This window comes from Varroa destructor, unplaced genomic scaffold (assembly GCF_002443255.2).
Source record: "Varroa destructor unplaced genomic scaffold, Vdes_3.0 BEIS01000003.1, whole genome shotgun sequence".
NCBI classification, from domain to species: Eukaryota; Metazoa; Arthropoda; class Arachnida; order Mesostigmata; family Varroidae; genus Varroa; species Varroa destructor.
This window is the reverse complement of record NW_019211456.1, coordinates 10,898,500-10,919,693: the sequence shown is the minus strand read 5'-3', so window position 1 is coordinate 10,919,693 and position 21,194 is coordinate 10,898,500. Positions and strand designations below refer to the sequence as shown.

The following is a 21,194-nucleotide window of genomic DNA, read 5'->3' as shown; positions in this document are numbered from 1 at the left end:
TATGTATAGATGGTATATATTTGCAGCGTCTCGCTAATGAATTGTGCTGTTTTAGGATATAGTTTTAAGGAGTTGTGTAAGTGAACCAAGGCCATTTAGGATTGGCAGCGTGCGGTTCGAAGTAGTATGGTTTTGGGAGAGGCGACGTTTTCTTATTTGCTCTGGTTCTAGGCCAACGAGCAAACGCCGCCACGCAATGCCGTACGTGTCTGAATAAACAGTTCTGCTACTTTGATATTTCGTTCTGGTGGGACGCGTAGAGCTATCGTATGTTGATGAGATGGCTGGGAATAGCTGGTTATCCCATAAGTAGGTCTGTATCACATCAAAAGGCAATTTCTTTTCTCGCTATTGTTGCAGACCGCTAGCACGCACACAAACGTTCGACGTGAAAGGATCGCGCCGTGTTTAAACAAGAAAGCCTTGCTATTGCTACCTGCACAGTAAATAGAACACGAGTTTGATTATTTGTTCCATCAACAAAAAGAAAAAATTCATCGAGCTGCGGGTCGATCAATTGATTGAAACATCAAATTTATTAAAAAATATGCGATTAAATTTAGTCTCTCTAAAATCAATATGAGTTTCATGTTCGGTCGTGGAATGATTTGCGGTTGAGGTTGGTGCGCATATATTATATATAAATTCAGAATTATACGGTTCTACTTTCATCTGCTGCGAGCTCTTTTCATAGACTGAAAAGGCTGTAATGATGAGATCATTTTGGGCAGTGTGCCCTGACTGTATTTCGAGAGACATAAGTCACCAGATCGAAAATTGAGGAAACAGTACTTTCGTTCATATATATATATATATTGTCGACATGTAGGAACACTAGCAATATGCACTGAGAACATTCACTTATCCACACGCCATTAAGCAGAAATACCGTTGCCTCATTACGAGTTCGTTTCCAATGGGCGCAACTACTACCAAGTTTCGAAACCTTCCAGATTTTTAGATGGTCGTGGTTGAGTTGTTGATTACGCCGTGCCTTCAGTGGTAAATGTAACCGTTTCAACATTTGTTTTTATTCAAAAATATTTATGCTATTTCGGCTTCGCTTGTCTTCCATTTTTCCTGCACGATCCGGCCAGCGCAAGTATCGCTTCAGCGACTATAGTACAGACTACCACTGCGTGCCAGTTTGTGAACCGTGAATGGAATAGCTTATGTAATGCGCGCTTCGGCAGTTATCTTCTTTTCTTTCCACACATGCACACACACACGCCATACACACACATCGAATAGACACCTAGCGTGTATGTAGGACTCACCGTTATATATCATACTTTTCATCGTGATCTTCCGCTTGATGTAGCACACGAAGATCCTTTACGTATTCACGAGTCGAAATACATTCATAACGTAACCCTGTTCCCGTTATCTACCTTTTACAATACATAAATTTATTCTATTTCTATTTTTCTTCAGTTTGCCGTCTCTTTTGCGGGTACTAGCCTCGGCGTTATGGATTTTCCCTCTTTATAGACGATTGCCGTTTACCGCTGGTTCTTGTTGTCGACGCTTTCGCTTTATCTAAGTTCGTCAGTCAGCGAACTCTGCGGTCGCTTCCACTTCGTTAAAGGTTTACCCAACATAATTGTTGCTGCTGATATCGTGCATCCGTGCTTTTGCTGAACGGCACGATGACGAGCAGCGTTACAGTAGCCTGCGTCATCGCTAGTAGCTTGAAAGTTATTAGGGCAGAAGCACGAAATGGTTCACGTTTGTCAGCATCCGCAGTAATGGGCCTCCGCGTAAAAGTTTGTCTATGAACTACAATGCAATGTTTGCTACGGCCGTGACGAACGTTGCGGAGCTTACAGCGAAACGACGTCTACGCTGTTTACGTTGATGCTGATCGTGTTGACAACTTGTCAAGGACCGTCCCCCCCGCACTTTCTTCATACACTTACCTTCCCCGGGATTGTTTCGGCTCTTGGGCGGAGGCACCTGTGCTTGGGAGCGAACGAACCTACTACGAACAGTCGGTTGCTGGCCAAGAACCTCTAATAACAACAATATACCTGTCGGAGTTCATCGCCACGAGCTTCACAAGTGCGGAGCTTTGCAGGATTAGGCGAGTTCCAGACATGCAGACACAGGGACAGATAAATAGGACAGTACAGATTTACAGAAGTCATGAGCAACATGGGTGGACTGATATACAATGGCCGTACATCCGTTATCGCCGCCGCTGAGAATGAGGCATTGGAGATAGGGCGGGACAACGTATATGCGTGTTAAACAAAGGCGCCATGTAAAATGCTACTATTGCTGATGTTCACATCGAAGCTGTTTTAAGCTAAACTTTTCTCTCTAACTTTTGCCGTTGCTGCTGCCGAACGCTTGTTGAAGCCCAGCGTGTTTCCTACTGCCCCGTTGTGTCCGTACGTGATTTTGCGATTGTCCATCCGGTGTCGATGTACACGTCTGAGCTTGGGCACAATTTGGGCATATCTGTTATTATCGAACAACAACGTTAGTCAAGTTAATAACAATAACAAAAACAAAGCGCAGTTGTATGTGTATGTACATCTTCGTGTCATTTTTCACTGAAGTCCGATGCGGATACAACAGCTACAACGAAGACGGCACCTGCTGAGCAGCACCCTAACAAAGCGGTCTACTGCACTGCGAAGAGGACAAAGAACTAGAAGTTAAATGAACATGATCGAACGATGAGAAGCGCTATAAGAAGTTGGCGAGACCGTCGGGCGCCGCTGCCGTTAGCGCACGTTTTAATGGTAGTCGTTGCCTGCCTGCCTTTCGGTTATTGCCAATACGGATATTGATGCGACTATGTTTACGAGAATTATAGTGATTATGCATGCATATATATATGATCTGTGATTTTTCATGTGCAATTTCTCGTGTAGGAATCTGGGATAAACGATATCCGTTTTGCTTCTGGGCGGTGGCAACGATCATGACAGTGGCCTGCTACAGGGAGCGAAGGCCGGAAAATCGGGTGGAATAGAGAGACTGAGATATATATGCACACTGGGGACTATACTCGAACGCACAGCGAATAATATATGTATATATATATATATATATAAAGAAAAAAAATCCATTTAATGGTGATAAAAAATAAATAAAACACAGCCAACTCGGGGATTTTTCGTAGATAAATTTTATCTATGGTTTACAATTTTCGACTGCACGTATCTAATCAGAGTTAAATGGTAACATTTTAAGTGAAGTAAGTTAAACTCAAATTAAATGTACAGCTCACTGAAGATAATCACGATATGTTATAAATGACAAACTGATACCCATAATGTTGAAAATAGTATAGTCGTTCATAGAAAGACAATTGATAAACTGATATCCCTAATAAAGGAAACACAAAGATGACCCATGTATTAAACATGAGCACGACGACTTCGAAAAGTTGAACCTGGATAAGGCCAGCACATTTCTTCTGGAAATATTTTAGCTTGTTTAGGTAATGATAAGCGGAGGCGGTTTTCCAGCTTAGATTTTTCCGACGTCAGAACTAACGTTATGCGCCTTCCCTGTCACCTACCTTAATGTGAAGCGAGATAATGTGCCGACTAGACGTTTTGCGTAACGTTCTATTTTTTTTTTATTTCACGTAATTTTTTGCTATTTTTAGAACATGAAAGCGTACAAGTTTTTAGCTCTAAACCTTTACGTTAAAATAGAAAGTTAGCGTTACGTGTGAATTAGAGCTTCCACAAAGCTGAGCGTTATTTATGTGGGCTAAAGCAGTAACTTTTTGACCATACATTTTGGATTGCTCCTTAAGAAAAGATCGTGAATCTTCGATCTTTTCCTCGGCCATTTCCTTCTCCGCCTGCAACGATAATAATCCGTTCATTAGTAGGCGGAGATATTCAACATGGCTGATTTCTGTTCAGGTTTGCCTTTGAAGCGTGGCCACGAACGCCAAACCCGACGTTTATTTCTACTGGCATTGAAATTTCAGAAATACACTATTCGAACAATAGCGGCTGTGTTGGCGCATACTTACTTCTTTACGTAGAGCTTGGCTCGCCTTATAGCCATATCACTCGTGAGTACCACAGCGCTGCATTGTAAATATCGTCATCGTGCTCCTACGTTTAGTTTTGTATTCGACTCGTAAACTAAATGTAGCTGGCTCCGCGAACGTTTTCTTCAATCAAAACTATCTCGAAGGAATGATCATTATCGGTCACGTTGTAAACATTATCTGTCCTTCTTAGCTCTGTGAATTACACGATTGGATTAGTAAGTACGTGCATTAGGTGACAGATGATTTGGTGTAAAGCTAGGTTATTTTCGCTGGTAAAAGAACTGAGTTGACAGTCGGCAGAACGCGTTACGTTTATAAGCCCCAAGTGGTGCCATGATGTCTTCACTAGGCGACTAATAGCTGGCGATGATTTTTCGCTAATGTCTCTGATCGTTTATGGCCCGTTTCTGATAACGCAGTTATATGTAATGATAGTCTGTACGTTGCTCGTTTTCGAAGGTAGGCGCAAGCCATTGTTTTGTGCCCAACAGCTGTTGCAAGAATGCTTCGTAATCGAGAGTCTTTGAGGGGTGGACCTACAAGTCCGTTATTGTCTACATCCACCTATAGCTCCCAAGCCGTAACGGTATACATGTCAGCGTACGTGAATCCTGCCATTTGTAAGTGACTGCTCTTAGAAGCGAGCTTCAAGAACTACGGTATGCCAAAAAGCATCGACTAAGCGATGTTCGGAGGTTAGTGAAACTAATATATACATTGGTCCTAATCGCTAGCAAGGTCATCAGTCCGCTTAATTTACTGGCTTCTGCTTTTCGTAGGTGATCGATCCGATTTGCTGGAAACAGTATGCAAAGCACAACATCTCATCGGTAGCATTTCCTCAATGCATGAGAACTAATAATATAGTCTTTGATTCATGCGGGATCTCTCTCCTGTATCAACGATAAACCCCCATTCTATATATATATATATATATATATATATATATATATATATCGAAAAGGCAAAATGAATGGACGCGGAAGCGTTCCGCAAGTGAATTGGCCGAATTTATGCGGTTTGGCACAGAATGTAGATCAGTGAACTCTTTGTGCCATATATATACATTGAAAACTATATGTGTATATAGAAGCAACTCACAAATGGAGACAAGCAGATGGTTCGCTGGGAACGGAATCGCGTTATTGCTTCAGCGAAATCTACGGTGGCCATTGATTCATGGATAGCATTGTACGGTGGCGTTCATACGATGACATACTCTCTAGTAGATAAGACAGTGGTATACGATGTTCCTAATCTGCATGAAGGTGGTCTCTACGAAAGATCTAAATTTTTTTCCGTTTTTCACAACCCGTTTTGGTAGCTGATAGTTGATTTTATTGCCGATACACCTTTATTCACCTTGATTTTCGGTTTGCTTTGTTCGTTTATTTGCTAACGGTCGCTGTGCCTCGGCTAAACGAACCCCTAGAGCCCCTTGTGTCGCTGTTGTTGTTAGCATCAGAAGGAGAAGGAGGAGGAGGAGGAGGAGGAGGAGGAACGTGACAACGATAACGAAAATATAGACGGTGATGATTCATTAATTCGTGTTGTTTGACGGATCGCAATACGATAGAGCTGAAGCACCAACGGAGAGTCACTTACCGTTGCGTTTAAGTTCAGCAACAGACCTGTCGATCTCGCTTAGTCTGATAGAAGATATCTTCTTCATAGGCAGAGCATTGTTTCCTTCAAAAAAAAGTTCAAATCTGCAATAGCAGCAATGTCCGACTGCACTATTCAGTACTAGCTTGTTATAAGCTGTCTTGGACATTTTTGGAAATGGAGCTAATGTTTAACTTGTTCTAGCAGCCATCTGCAATGGGCTAACTTAATTTAGAGATTTTTCACTGGCATTTTTTTATGGGACATTCATTATCTGCGCATGATATGATAAGATAGGAGAACGAGGTTTTGTCGTTAACCGTTGACCTGATGTATCTACATGGCGTTTCGATATCGCCAATACTTAACACCTAATATCACTTTGTACAGACTTTGTATAATACTTCACACGCTGAACAACAAACATCAAGTATAGTAGGCATCGTGGGAATTGAGTGGCACGAAAAGCTAACAAGTTGGTCGCCATCAAACAATGACAGAGAGACCAATGGAAAAATAATGACATTACAAACATTTTAGAGAAGTAATCAAAGCTATCTGTTGGCAATGCTTTACTACGCTGTGCTAGTTCAAGTTTATTTGGGCCTGGGCGGAGGACAAGCGACCATAATTAGAGCGATGTTCTCCGCGTATTCATATGCTGCTGCTGCTGCGGTTATAGCGGGATAGAAATCTCAGATCTTGGGAGCAAATAAATCGGTCTCCAACTGGTAATGCCTTCGAAAGTTACAATAGCATTGATGCATTGTTCTTAAAACACTATGAGTTGGGCCTATAAAATCCAACTAGTATATTTAAACTAGTATATTTTTTCTTAGTTTTGGCATTTACTCACTATATTACTCTAGTGGACGAAATTAGATTAGTACAATCAAACAAACTAGAACGAGCTCGTATTATTTAATATCAAGCGACGCTGCGGAGGAAGCGAAAATTATTTTCTAGTAGAAAATTTCGACGGGATTAAGTGAATATATTGATTCGTTCTGAAGTACGGAGAGGTACGAAAAAATTCCAAGCCTAACCTCTATGGTAAATTCGAAATCGATAGCGATGATACATATACGGTAAAGTTTTAATTTGGCAACCCCTTCGACGAACGACGAATAGGCTGTCGAATAAATCGACCTATGGGACAGGTCGTTCCCTGTATGTAGGCGCACGTCGTGTATGATATCGATATACAGTAAATATAATTTATCCGTTTCTGCCAATGTAGCCGAATTAGACAGACGCAAAGCGGAGCCGCACCGTTTGTCGCTTTATCTTGTCGTACTTGTCCATGTCGGATATCAATAGGCTGAACAGTATCGGCGAGTATTCGCTGATGGCCTTTCGGTGATCGGGCAGGATACATTTGACCTTGGGATAGTGCGAAACTGCTAGAGTGAGGTTTGTAAACTTACTAGTAACTGTAATAGTTAGGTACATTTTCGGTATTTGTCACAAATTTTCAATGGATAATTGCATTGGTATGGAAACAAACCGATTCTTTAAAGTATGGTTATTCTTTGACCGTTTAGCTAATGCACAATCTGTGTTTCCGATAAGATTAGCCATATAGAAAAAAAGAAACTACAGCAAGAACATGGGGTGCAAGTCGAATAGTTCTTTGTGCGGAACGTTTGCTCGGATGGCTTCAGATGTAACTGATGTCACGTGACAATGTTTGCGTTGTGGTAAACCTCGTTTTACTTACACATACCTTACCATATTTTGGCAAAATGGCGAAAGTCATACCATATTGTTCTATTTACCATCTAAAATGCCACAAAAACTTTCTGATTATCATGTATGCCTTGTAGCTAATTTACGCCAAAGTATAGAACTAACTGTGCGTGCGTCATATCGCCATTCGGATCACTTGCCGTGATCGAAGTAGCGAAGTACTAGTAAAATATCACCTTCGCCGACACAGTAAGATTGTGTAATGATATTATTGTTGCAGCAGGTAACCGTATAGATCTGAAAAGGGTCACAAGTTTAATTAATATTTCACTTTATTGAAGAGTGTGTCAGATAGTTTGGTGAAGTGGGAAGCTTCAAACCCAGTAAACATTCGGCTTACTTCGATTCTTAAAGACCTGGCCTTACTTAAGAATCTAACTTCTGACTTGTGTTAGATACGATTGTTTTCGGTGTTTTTCTTCTGTAATCATTCGGATTATTTGTGGACACTGGTCGAGCCTAAGGTTGCATACGATGGTAATAGAAGAACACCGTTACCATGACCGAGCACTGGGCTGATTCAAATTAAGCTGATATCTAATAGGTATAACTCCTGTCGAATTGACAATGTTCAGCGTTGGGGTGACGGGAACTGGTTAGCCGCTTGTAACGATGCCTGCATACAAATATTGTTTCCCTGTATAACTTGCCCCAAAGACAGACTTGGTGCTCACTGACGTCCCTTATCCATTGCTGCAATTCGAAAGAAGCTTTCTGTGGTTGTTGCAGCCAAACTGTTCTACTATCTCTTTGCTTGCCATAGAAATAATGCAATACGATGTATACAACAAGCACATTGATTTGTGGCTCCATTCATATTCTACTGTTGTTAGGCGTGCCCCTCTTCGACTATATGTCTATAAGCAACCATGTTTCGTTGCTATTTGAAGGGTATGCCACTTGTCTATGTCTGTATTCAACCACGCAGACCGATGAACCAATGGACTGCATACAAAACCGATATATGTAACAGATCGCAAGACACGGACCCTTGAAACGTATTCATTGAATGCACGACAGGAAGTTCCAAGGCTTGCGTCGCTTTTTGGATAGGAAGAATCGAGACAAAAATGGATACTGCCATATCACATTAATGAATGTTTATGTCTTGGAGAATCCTGCAATCAGCCGAGCATCGGTTAGCTCCGGCGTCAAGCACGAACACGATATTGTTTTACTATTTAGTCAACGTGAATAACCTAAAATACGCCTCGCTCAAATCTGCTTAAAAAGATCAAGAGGGTAATAAATTGTAGTTTAATTTTCGTGTGATTATTAAGTTAATGAGCTACTGTTATTTTCTCCCCTTATATATATATATTATATATATATATATATATATAAATGACCGACCAGACGTAACATTAACTGACTGAATCGAAGACAACGCTTTCAGCGTCGTGGTACAAAATCTCCAAGTCGTGTACACATACAAACAATTCTTATCTGCTCCATGTTCGGCGATCTATTCCTAGCAGCGTTAGTAAATTGGTGTTTTACTGTGGCACGAGAATGGCTCCTTTGCCCGGCCAGCCTGTCGTGACCGATGAGAGTGACCGCGGCTGTATCTTCCAGTTGGCCGCTTGTATCAACGTATCGGGAGATGTAAAAGGCCATCGTAAATCACTTCTCTACGCGACGTTGCATCTTAACCAAATTTAAACAATCAGGCAAGATAGGCCTACGAAAAGATAGGGCCCTTTAAGATTTTTGAAGAACGGTTTGTGGCCAAACTAACACTGCGTGGATTTGCCAATAACGTTTCTATTCGAAAATATCGGGACATGACGAACAATCTCAGCCAGAAACCGCGTTTTTAACGCTTTCAGTTTGAAAGCTTTCATGAGGTCTATAAAAACGGTATAGCTGAAACCGGTGCAAGCGAAAATATGCACGTAAATATCAACGTACAACTAAATATATGCGATATACGTGTGGCTAACGTTGTAGTAAAACCATTCTTCTGCAAAAATGACCTGTCATACCGTAGCTTCGAGCGGCTGTATACCATCGATTCGTATGTAGCTGGCAGTAATTTTAAGATAAGTGAAAAGGAAAGCCATGAAACGGCAACGAACGCCGCGGCGAAAGCACGTTTGTACTTGCACTCGTTCAATGTAAACAATGAAACATTTCTCTCCATTGAAATTATGCTTTCCTATATTCGTTTTGATTAAACTAAATGGAACATGAGCACCCCTCGTTCTTCCAGCGCCGTTGTGCGTATTCTTAATAATAAACGAATCAGTGACAACCAGTTAGAGCACCTTCTTCGCTGTACGTTTTACGTTGTACGTCACGTCAACTAATTGCCACAGTAACAGCCCGCGCTGCAGTGACGCACAGCAGTCTCTAGAAGTCAGCAGTGTTGATGATGATGCTAATATAAGCACCATTGAAGAACGTGCATCCCCTTACGGCTAACGATCGTCTATGCGTTATATGAGTACGTATTGAGACAGTGCTGTGTATCGAATCCTACACTGTTAAAGGGAAAATTTCTGCCTACGCATAGATATGTTCCAAAATCTTAGAGACGCTGTTCACGATTTTTTGCTTGGTAAACATAAATGAACAACAAAAACTATATAGTGAAAACTATGTTTCATCGTACAGATTCTTCTCCATAAGCAAAAATAGTAAAATTTTCATATAGCTTTTCCAAAGAATGGCTGAGCGCTTGCAAAACGACGGTAGTGAAGACATCAAAATCGGCGTTCCATAGTACTTCCTTCCTTGGTTTCCTAGGCGGTCGAATGTTTACATGCAACTCTTAACGTCCCCCCCCCCCCCCCCCTCCCCCCCCCCCCCCCCCCCTTGATGTGACGAAGTAACCGCAACGTCGTGACGGGCAAAAAACGGTAGTACGCTGACAGCTAAATTTCAATGGAAACTCAATATAATTACTCGGGATATTTGCGTACAGGAATTCTAAGAGCTACACACATGCGTTTCAAAGTACTCGGTAGATATCACTTAAAAAAAATCCAATTCAGATCGGTCCAATATAAAGTCGCGGTGTACTCAGAAATCTCACCTGCCAACGTAGCGCAACACACGATTAAAAAACATTTGACGCAGAGTAACTGAACAATCAAAGTTAGACAGACAACTCTGTTGCTGAAATAATACGATAGAATTGCGGGAGCGGTAATGGTAATTGAATAGGACGGTAACATAATGGGACAATTCAAATAATGCAATGGCGTTCCTACAACAAATTGATGTGAGAACCCCATCGTGAAAACTACAATGGGAAAACGAGTAATAGAATAACGTACGTTTATTTGTTTCAACCGTACCTGTCGTGTATCACAACATTATGATATAAACATGATAAATATAGAAACAGACTGCACCTGTTTCAGTCCGACGGGGTGCTACATCAATTCAACGAGTCCGGCTTCAATACTCTACTTCAGCCTAAGTAAATCCTAATGTAACAGGATAGCGGTCAAAAGCATCCAGCACGGATCATGTGCGACCAATAGATGTTTCGAACCTGAATGCTCGGACACGTATAAACACGCGAACGTTTTAAGTGTGGGGAAAGCGTCGACCCTCTCGGGCGGATATAGTTCATATCCTATCTATGTATGTAAAGTTTTTATGCAGGCATACGGCAATTCGAGAAAATTGCTCGATCTGTAGTAAAATGAAACATAACAACACAATGTAGATAAACTCGGTAGATATAGCTGGATACATGTGTGTCTCCAACCCATGGAAACCACTTGCAGACATAAAACTCCTAGCGTAGTGATTAGCCGGTCGATTTGAACTGCTCTGCAGGAGCTGCGCTTAGTTAGTTGATATTGAATCTACACGCAGACATAGAAAGCATTGATGTATCAGTGGTGCACCGACAATCGGTAAGCGTCAGAGGTTTCCCATTGCAGACAGGATTCTGATTAACACAAAACTTTTGAGGGTTTCGGGATCATATTCGTCCCATAACCATTATCATGTCTGTGCTGGCGGCCGTCAGTGGTACTCTGCTTTTTAGCTAGCGAAATTCATTCGTTTCGTATCTCGTCGAGATGACTCCATGTACTGGGGTTAGTTCGAATGTGTTAGGCACTAAGGCCAAGCTTGTAGCTTACCCTTTGCATACGTTATGTAGTAGAGCCATAGACGCATTCGCCGCGATCCGAAATGGTTTGTCCGCATATCGAACTCGACAGGTGGACTTCGCCGTGAGACCTTTCACCTTTCGACGAAAAAGGTAGGCGGGGGAGATGACATATTTGCTATGCAAAAGCCTACCCGCTGTCTAAAGGCTCACCTTTTCTAGGAGCTATTGTGTTCGACAAGAGCTGATATGCGATGGTCTGCTTTACTATAATGTAGTCCGTACACCGTGTCGTCGGGTGGGTGGTGGAGGTGATGCATATTGGTGAGAGTGGAGCCGCTCACAACAATATACCTTCAGGATAGTACTTAATAGATGTAAATGAATTCAGGTAGGGTAGGCAATCACTTCTACATGGTCGGTGCTGCTACAAAGATTAAATATTACGCTGTTCTGTTTCTGGACATGCGTGCCACTAGGAGGGGTTAGCTAGTCTGTGTGATGGTCATGGCCGTTCAGTCTAAGTGGCGTTCTGTGTCGAGGCGACATCATCCAAGGACATACCTGCTCGTAGGCATAGAGAACAAGGCCTATCGTCGTTCGGTCGAATACTTTGCTCCGTAATACCTTGACGAACCATTTCAGGGGCAGATAGCAGCGCAATCTCACACGGGCAGCGGACTACATACTCCGCGAACTTTGTCGTGATGCTAACAGTGGCGCAAAGCGGGGCATCCTTATGTACGTTACTCCATTATGCTGCATAGTTGAGCGTAATAGACAAGCAACGGCATTGCCTGAATAAAATGGATAGCTATAGTACCGTATGAGACAAGCATTGAATACGACAACAATAATAATAATAATGAAGTAATGTATGCCCAATTGAGTTAGATGACTCGGAAGTAATATGTTAATGCCATGACTTTTGTTGCTAACCCCATCCACATTAATGAGCATGCAAGCTGAATTCGGGACGATGAAAGAACGGGAGCGTATGATGGTGATGCTAATTAATACTAACAGGATAAATCATCATCAAATATTTTTTATCGGACGTCTCTCAAATAAGCAATTTAATTCCGGGTTTTATTAATTATATTGGACCAAATACTAATTCTTTCGGCTCACTTATATTAGCTAGTGTAATGAACAAGGCTCCGAAATTAAGAGTTCACTTAAATTTCTGCTTATCTTCTCGAGAGTAGCTATTCTTCCGATATAGTTTTTTGTCTTGATCGGTTTTGCCAAGTAGCACTAAACTACATTATTTCAAGGCGTAATATTTAACTTCGAACAGAAACAACCCCAATTGTTTCCACTGTTGTCGGCTACTCCTGACCTCTCTCCTCCTTTGTCGCTTGCTCAGAGCACCAGCCGAAGCAAGGGGTTCTGCGAAGGCTAAATAGGTTGATGGGGGTAGTCATGGTGGTGATTCTGGTCGCTCTGGCAATGCTGACGCGTAGCCACAGTTTAGGTCACTGGGGAGACGGCAAACAGCAGTGCTTTTTGTTAATGACAAGCCTAATTTGTTTGCTTTAATGTTTTCCTTCCATCCGTATATACAACTGCGCAGAAGTGTTCCCAACGATGTTGAACTTGTGGAGGTGGGTGGCTCGTACAAGTGAACTCTGCTTTCTCATAGCAGGGGCTACCCACGTTCAATTGAGTCGTTTTTTCTGTGTGTATGTGTGTGTTTGTACTCGTTTTTATTGCCACCCGCTGATCGCTGCAAGTCCTGACGTACGACAGATCCTCTGATGTGTGCATGTTGGAGAGTAGTGGTTACCAGTGCAGTTTTCCAAGTTTCATTAAAGCAAAGCAGATAAATTCAAGCGAAACGGCGATCTTCTGTGCTACTAAGCTAGACAGTAGCGAATTGAACGGTATCGCAATGCTGAGGGACGAAACCCGTGGCCTTACTACGGGCTACAGTTGCACAGACAAAATCCGGAGCCGTGCTTCATGTTACCTAGAAAAGACGACTCGCGCTTCTGTTTTTGCTATTGTTTTCTGTGTAACTTCAGAAATCGCAAGCAAATGAGAAGTAGAAAGCAGCGAGGCGGAACATCAGGGTCTGGGAGAAGGAGGCCTATGCTGACAAGCGAAAAAATCGTGCGTCTGCCAATGTTAGTAGTGGTGCACTTCCCTAGGGAGGTTGCTGGATAACCTAAAGCATTGTCGATTAACGACGCCAACCTTCTTCTCTTAGCGATAGTTGTCAACACGAGAGATACTCCAGAACGGTTTGTAGCTTGCAATAAGTAGAATATTCCTATTTTGACTCCCATCCAGAGGGGCTAAGCTGAAAAGGGGAACAACCATCTACTGCTACCTACCACAATAGCTGCTACAGTGACTTTGTCTAGCTCAGTTAAAGGGCGACGTAGTCTAGAAGAACAGTAACGGTTTTCGCTGGCCGGCTGTTGTTGGCGAAGCTTCACATCTTCTTCAATACGTAGTTGAGTTGTCATCTTATACGTGAAGTAGAAAAGTACTGCAATTTTTCGCACAGAGGGAATAGAAACGAGACGAAGTATACAGAAATTACACAGATAACTGCGATAGACATACAGATATCAAAAAAAGCCTTAACAAAGAAAGTTAACTATCGTGTTAAACTTAGAACGCCACCTCGCTACTGCTAATCGTTACTTACTCAAAAACCATTAACCAGCCTCCAGAAGTTTGCCTCTTATATACGTATACTGGATGTTCGATATAAATTGACAAACAGTTTGTCACCTAAGTTCATCCTGACTGCTGGAAAAGGGTCGCTTTATCTCTAGAACAATACCACGAGCTTAATACGGAGAAATAGGCGAGAGATTTATCTTTGGACTATAAACAAACATCAACGCCTACGCCATATCTTTGTACCAGATTTTGCAGTTACGGTTTGGCTAGTCAAAATCGATCCATCTGTGTCCCTTCTAACATCCAAAGAAAGCGCTCAAACTTCCATTAGACCAGAGTGTACGCGTGCGAAAAAAATGCAATATATCTTTGAGGTAGAGAAAGTACTTATCACAGAAGGATATGACTGTCGTATTCAAGCTTTTATGACTTCTATACTATCCCTAATACCTTCAATAGCAATATTATCCTTGGCTAATGGCGCTGATCCTATATATACATCAATCGTAAACCAGTCATTATCCACTATAGCACATTTGACGACTACTTTATTAGGAAACAGAATGGGCAGTAAACAATTAATACGTAAAGAAATTGCCGGGTATACCGACTGTCGAACACAAAAACGCCATGCTCCAGGGGCTTATCGTCAGCTGAAGATTATCCTTCACATCAGAGGTGTCCAACCGGAACAAGAATGAGAAAGCCCGGGGTCTCATCAATACCATCGAATTGTAATATAGTCTGTCTACAGTTGTGGTTGTAGTAATGTCTTCTACGGAACCAACTCGACAGTTCTCGACTCTCTGCCGCCACGTTGTCGACACTTGGCTATTTCTGGAACAATTTAGAAATTTTCGATGAATGCTATTCTTTTTCTTTTTCTACATGTTTAGACTCTCTCTGTCACACATACATACATATATATGTGTGTATATATATATAGTTTGGGAGTTGGCAGTTTTCTGATGCTTCCTTCTTTTTGTACAGTAATCAATAGGAAATGAGTCAAGATCAATTTTTTAATCCATAGGTTTTAGGCAAAGTAACGTGCGTGACTTGCAACAGATCGAGCAGAAAGTAAGTTTGAAACAAATGGAAGCGTTCCGGATGTTTATAAATAACGTCCCGGAAAAAAAGATCATAGCGACATAATCTTACCATTACCAAATCAAGCTTCCATCGCATTGGTGAGCATTGGAAATTATGAACAGAATGCATAGTTTCTGGGAAAAATAATTAAATGAAACGACATTTAAGTTGACATCATTGCTACCTTAAATTCACATGTAATGCAGGGGTTACATCATGGTGGGGTATTTTTTTTTTTATTTAACATGGTGCCAATTCCCTCCGAATTACTACTTCAGAACCTGTGTAGGCGCTCGTGAACGGCATGCTATACAAAAACTATTTTTCTGAAAAGCCTTGAAAGAAACGAAAACATCCTATAGAATACTTTAACCTTTCCCTGAATCTGACGACACGCCCAATTGGGCTTTTAGGTCTGCGAGTGGGCCCCAATGGACAATAATGTGCCACAATACAAAATTATTCAAATGAATAATCCATCGCTATCAGCAGTGAATTGACTGGAGCGTGAATGGTTTTAATAGGAGGAAAATTAGATTGTTCCACTATGTAGATATTAACTAACCACGAATAGGAACTGCAGTTACAATTTGTGCAACGTTTTTCTTATTATTAGTAGTAGTACTAGTTTATTTTTGCGTTCGAAGGTAGCCGTTTAAGGCGACCTATTGCTACAAGGTTCACTTGAATGGACAGAAAGACACTCCTATTTTGTGATATATATATATATATGTAGTATGTGATTTCGAGTACATAATAATGCACGCAGTAGCCTAATATTAAGGCCGTGTAGAACTATGGTGAGAAGCTTGGGGCCATCAAATAGAAAAAGCTGTCTGCTACTGAACCGCATCTGCGCTGGATATTTTCGATCAAGTATTTTCGAGTTTCCTAGCCAATCAACTACATTAAGAGATTTTCTACTCAACGATTCGTGTATTACATAGCGCTGACAGTGCGTCATATTGTGGTATCATTGTCTCATCATACGCTAGCCGTTTAGAAAATTAATTAAACTTCAATTCAATTCAGCTTAATCCCTCCTTCACAGTTTGGCTATGGCCTTCCCATGAAACTAATTCGCCGTCATAAATGTCGACCACAAAAGGTTCTTCCTGCCACAGAATAGTGTCCGCGATGATCATTGGCAGGATTAAGCCGTCACTTACGACATCATAATGGTCAACTGGTAGTACATCTTCACTTTGTTTCGGTAACCTGCAGTATCTGTCCTATGATTACTATAGAGTGTCTTCCCGGCCACAGTTATTCCCAGTTAGCTGGTATTGTAGTTACCAACGATTCTTTCATAATTATTAGCCAGCGATACGTCTGGAACCGCCGGCAAGGTAGATAATGCTGGGTCTGTTAGCGAAAAGTCACCCAGATAGGCTGATTGATCGTCTCGAGCTAAGGTATTGGCTGTCGGAAGATGAGGTAGGCGGCTTGCAGAAAAATCAATACGATGCCCGACGACTGCTGACTCTGGTAAGAGCTCCGGCTTACACGATTTTACCGCAGGGAAGTCGCATCGCTGCTTCCTTGTTTTTACATGGGTTATTACCTTTACACAGACTAAGATAATACCGCTCAGTACGATAATTACCGAGTAAGCAAACAACTACTCTTCACTAATAACTGTCACGCGGATGGTGAAATGACAACAATCACCTGTTTTCGGTTGATGATCATGAGTCGGGCCATCGAGGAGGAACAATTCCACCGACTACCAATCCTTTTCAGACCGGTAATATTGATGAAATCCGACCACAATCTTGTCAGTCACCATTGTTGCGTCTTTTTCAACGCTGAAGACCTCGCCAGATCCGCGCACAGACGGACGAGCGTTGTAAATTGCGAAGCCTAGTAAGTCTCGTCTGGTTTTTAATAATGTCCCTCCCATGGGCGTTTGCATTGATTTTATATTGCTTTAGGCGGTGTGTCTGCGCTGCCAGTTCATCAGTGATCAGACATAAAGAAAGACAAGGTCAAAGAACGCAATTTGAACAGGATAAATGAACGACAACTTTTTCGGGCTAATACACATTTAGTGGTCGAGAGATGATAATGAGTAACTGAAGTCTAGCAAGAAAAAGATGTATGATGGACAAAGACAGATTTCTCTCTCTAACAAACTTGCTGATCTCAGAGGTTTCCAAGCGTATGAAAATGATCTTGTTTTTAGTTTCGGGACTTTAGTGAACCGATACTGTCGGTCCTTCAGTCTGCTATCGAAAGAGCTAAATAATAACGATTGAGTCAAATGATTCAATCATTGAAGTCTATGACAGCTAAATTCTGTCGCCGTGAGTAGGGATACTGAGGGTGAAATGAATTAATGGAACATGAAGAAAAAATAGCTCGTGATCCATACATGTGCAAGCAAAGACTTCAAACCCCCTCTGTTTACAAAAATAAACAGCACATTGACGAGAAAGCAGCGTAGAAGACTACGTTAACCATTATACTATTGAGAAAGGTAGAAGCCATTGCCGTCTCTACGTATAAACCTGAAAATCACCGGACTCTACACGTTTTTGAATACAGGACAGTTGTTTTCGGTTACGGCAGGAGCATCGTTTGTAAGACTGTTGTATACCATCACTAGATTTCGTTTTTGCTTTCAAGTACCTTCACTCACTCTATTAGCGTGTTCCAGCTAAGGCTCTGGTATTACTTTGGCATGAAACCGCTAGAACTAACGTTTAATCTCTTGTCTTTTTTAGGAACGCTTGGATTTCGCAATGAAAGAAATCGTCTATGACCTGCTTTCAGTGGGTCGACCCATAAAATTTATCCTCACTCCGGAACGAATGGCTATCGGACTTCGAGCTTTTCTCGTGGTTGCAGATAGCCTCCAACAACGAGAAGGGTGAGTCTTTGAAACGCTGAAAATACATATGAGCATCGCTACAACGATTTGTAATGAAGAAAATGATAAATCTTCATAATATTAAGCAACTAGAAGATAATAATTTTATTGACAGGTAATAATATTTTCGAATGATGCGCTAAACACACGGTCGGTAATATTTTATTATTATCGAACTAAGACTGACGCCTGTTTTCATCACGCAGCAACAAAAGTCTAAATGTTTATTGATCTTATGTGTCTGTCCACTTTGTCTGAAGGTACTAGAGTGTCCCGAAAGGTAAATGTCAGACCTCTGTTATAGTAATACTACTTCTGTTGCCAAACTGGCATTACAAACTATAGACAGTAGCGGTCGCAATGTTAAATATAAAGTGTTAAAACTGCTTCAAACCCTGCGAACTACCGGTGCCACACAAAAAATCTTACCTCTAGGGCTATGGCAAGTAAATACAGATACATCTGTTTTAATAACTTGGTAGCATATAATCATCATTTTACTACCAGCCAGCATCATCACCCGAAACAAGGACACATACGGGAGCTCGCCTTTTGTCCTTGGAACCCTTTTGATGACAGCATCACCTTAGGGGGCCCTGACCCTAACAGTGGTCGAACTGTTGCAGCTGCAGCTACCGATAAATTTGGTTGCCGTCGTACTGCATCTGGGTTTCGTGCGTTCCCTTGATTCCAGTACTCTGCTTTGACATCCAGAGAGGTTCGACAGCGGGAGACGAAGCAGGGATAAAAACGCGGTATACCAGACGCAGAACGACGTTGGTGAGCACGCGAACATTTACAAATAGTTTTTATCTATCTTGTAGCCGAATAGAGGCCGCCAAAAAAATTCGACGGTCGAAAATCGCGCATGTTTGACTGTTTGTCAGTAAATCGACGGTGGCGCCGGCACAGGTTACGGTAACGGTTGTCGAAGTCCTGTCGCATCGTAGAAATGTCTCACGTAGAGTATGAGCACCGGCAGACTTCAGGGCGTAGATTGGCGTCATTGAGACCTCCCACGGAGCGTGGACATTGCAATGGCGATAGCGTTCGTTGATTTGTTGAAAATTACTTCTGCTTTTTTTCGCCGTATCTCTTTTGGTGACCATTGCAAAGTGATACGATATCGCATGCCAGCACAAAATAGCGTCGTCGATGTTGTCGATCCCACGTTGCAGTACACGCTTTCTTGTTGATTACATGCCCTACACTATGTTCTTGCTGGGTTACATTGCACCGATTTGTTCAGATCGTCGGAATCTTCCCAGTAGGGCCTTGAGTCGTGCTTACAAGCTGCCGATCGCTTGCATCTCCCAAGAAAAGAAGGCCTGCGAAAGACGACTGCCGCTGCATTTAGAGCCCCGACGGCAACCCCGTTAGCAGTAGCGATCGTAACGGCGATGACAGCAATTCCAACTAGGATAGCAGTCTGATGATTACGGGACAAGTGGAAAAACGTGTCGCTTTTGTTTGATATTTCGGTTCTTTTAGCATTTGGGGACAGCGTTTTTTGTTCATATTCGACGATGCCCTCGACCTGCGTTGGTTGATAGTAATCGAATTTATTCCAGGGCTTTCAAATGGGCAGTGAAGACAGTCGCACCGTCCCATTTTCAATAACGGCTGTTTTTGTTCAGTGGGCTGGTGGCAGACATTGGTTCGCTTGGAAGCGTAGATTTAACGGCCGCGTTGGCGTTGTGTTATAGCTCGGTGGTTAAGACGTGAAGCCATACGTCCGTCCCTCTACCCGTGCAAGGGCCATGCTCGTTCATTGTCAGGTAGCAGACCACTCGGCAACACAGAAAACCAGGACCCGAATTATATGCCATATGATTATTGAATGTACTGCGCGTGGTGTTTGAAAAATGTTGCTTTCCCTTTGGGATTGACAATTAACTTGGAAAAGTACCAAGTGTTCTGCGTGCTAGTTAGCCGGTCGGTCACCACCAAAATCAAAACGTATCTGATGCCCATAAATATCCCGAGCAAAGTAAGCAGGAGCATTAATATCGGGTAATGTTAACCGAAGGCTCAATTACTGACAAAAACAATACAGGCCAAAGAAAATCTGCCAAAACTACATTCTCTCCGCATGTTGTACATGGTCGAAGCGAGCAACATTATCGAACGTGCAGTTTGTATCTATAAAAAAAGTGTGTGTGTGTGTGTGTGTGTGTGTGTGTGTCTATGCTAAAAACAGCGAAGAAACAAAAGTTGGTTGATTTGTTTTGGCTAGTGATTAAATAGGCTTAGACAGAAGCAAGCAAAGTAACTTCACATACACAACTAATCATCCGTGTGATCATGATTTGGCACTTATAATCTTATTCAGAATAACTGTAATAACTACCGAAAGCGTTGCCGAACGCGAATATTGCTGTCACCCCTGCTCGGACGGACCTTCACGCTAAGTATTTAGCTGTCGATTGAGCTTAATTAAAAATCGTGAATCGAACAGTAGAAATCAGGCCCAAGCGGCTTTGCAAGTGCGGGGGGTTGTTACTCGCGTTGTGGTTCCGTCACGACGGGTTTTCGTGTACTCGGCAGAAATAAGAACGAAGTAGCGGATACGAACATCAGCTATTCAACGCCGCTGCTGATCACGCTAGAACAGATAGATTATAGCACTGTATATAATGTTTAGATATTTTTTTTTTACCTAACTGGATTTGCGTTACGGTATGTATTTTTACGTAATTTTTCTCTTGCTTACTTTCTCTCACCTCCTTCTCTTACATGAGCTGATTTATTCGTACGGGCTGATGATTCTCGAAAATTCATTTAAAGTTTTTCTGCGCGCTTATAGGGACAGTGGGTGCCGTCGAAAATGTTCCCTATTGTTCGAAAAAAAAAAGAAGATGAACGAAACTATACAAAAAAAAACAGTAATCAAACCATGCCGTCTAATGCTACAATGGCGCCATCTACACAGTAGCCATGCAACTGCTTCTTCATATCATCATCATCATCATTGTTATTATTATTTTAACAGGCTGCTTTGCACGCGTTTTTTTTTTGTGTCCAGTTGTTATTGATAGCTGCCTAATGGTGTTTCAAATTAGATGCATTAAATTGTGCACGATTGTACGTTTATCCCGTTTGGAACCTAATAAAAATGTCTACTGTTTCCTTCTTCACTT

At 41.9% G+C, this 21,194-nt stretch overlaps 1 protein-coding gene across 3 annotated transcripts in view; it reads left to right on the top strand.

The window, feature by feature from the left end:
• Positions 1-21,194, top strand: part of fry (microtubule binding protein furry) — a 105,536-nt gene that overhangs the window by 37,194 nt on the left and 47,148 nt on the right. For all 3 annotated transcript variants that reach the window (XM_022800177.2, XM_086984191.1, XM_086984192.1), the window contains one exon: positions 17,909-18,054. In XM_022800177.2, the coding sequence (XP_022655912.1) occupies positions 17,909-18,054 (146 nt within the window). The remainder of the gene's footprint in view (positions 1-17,908; positions 18,055-21,194) is intronic.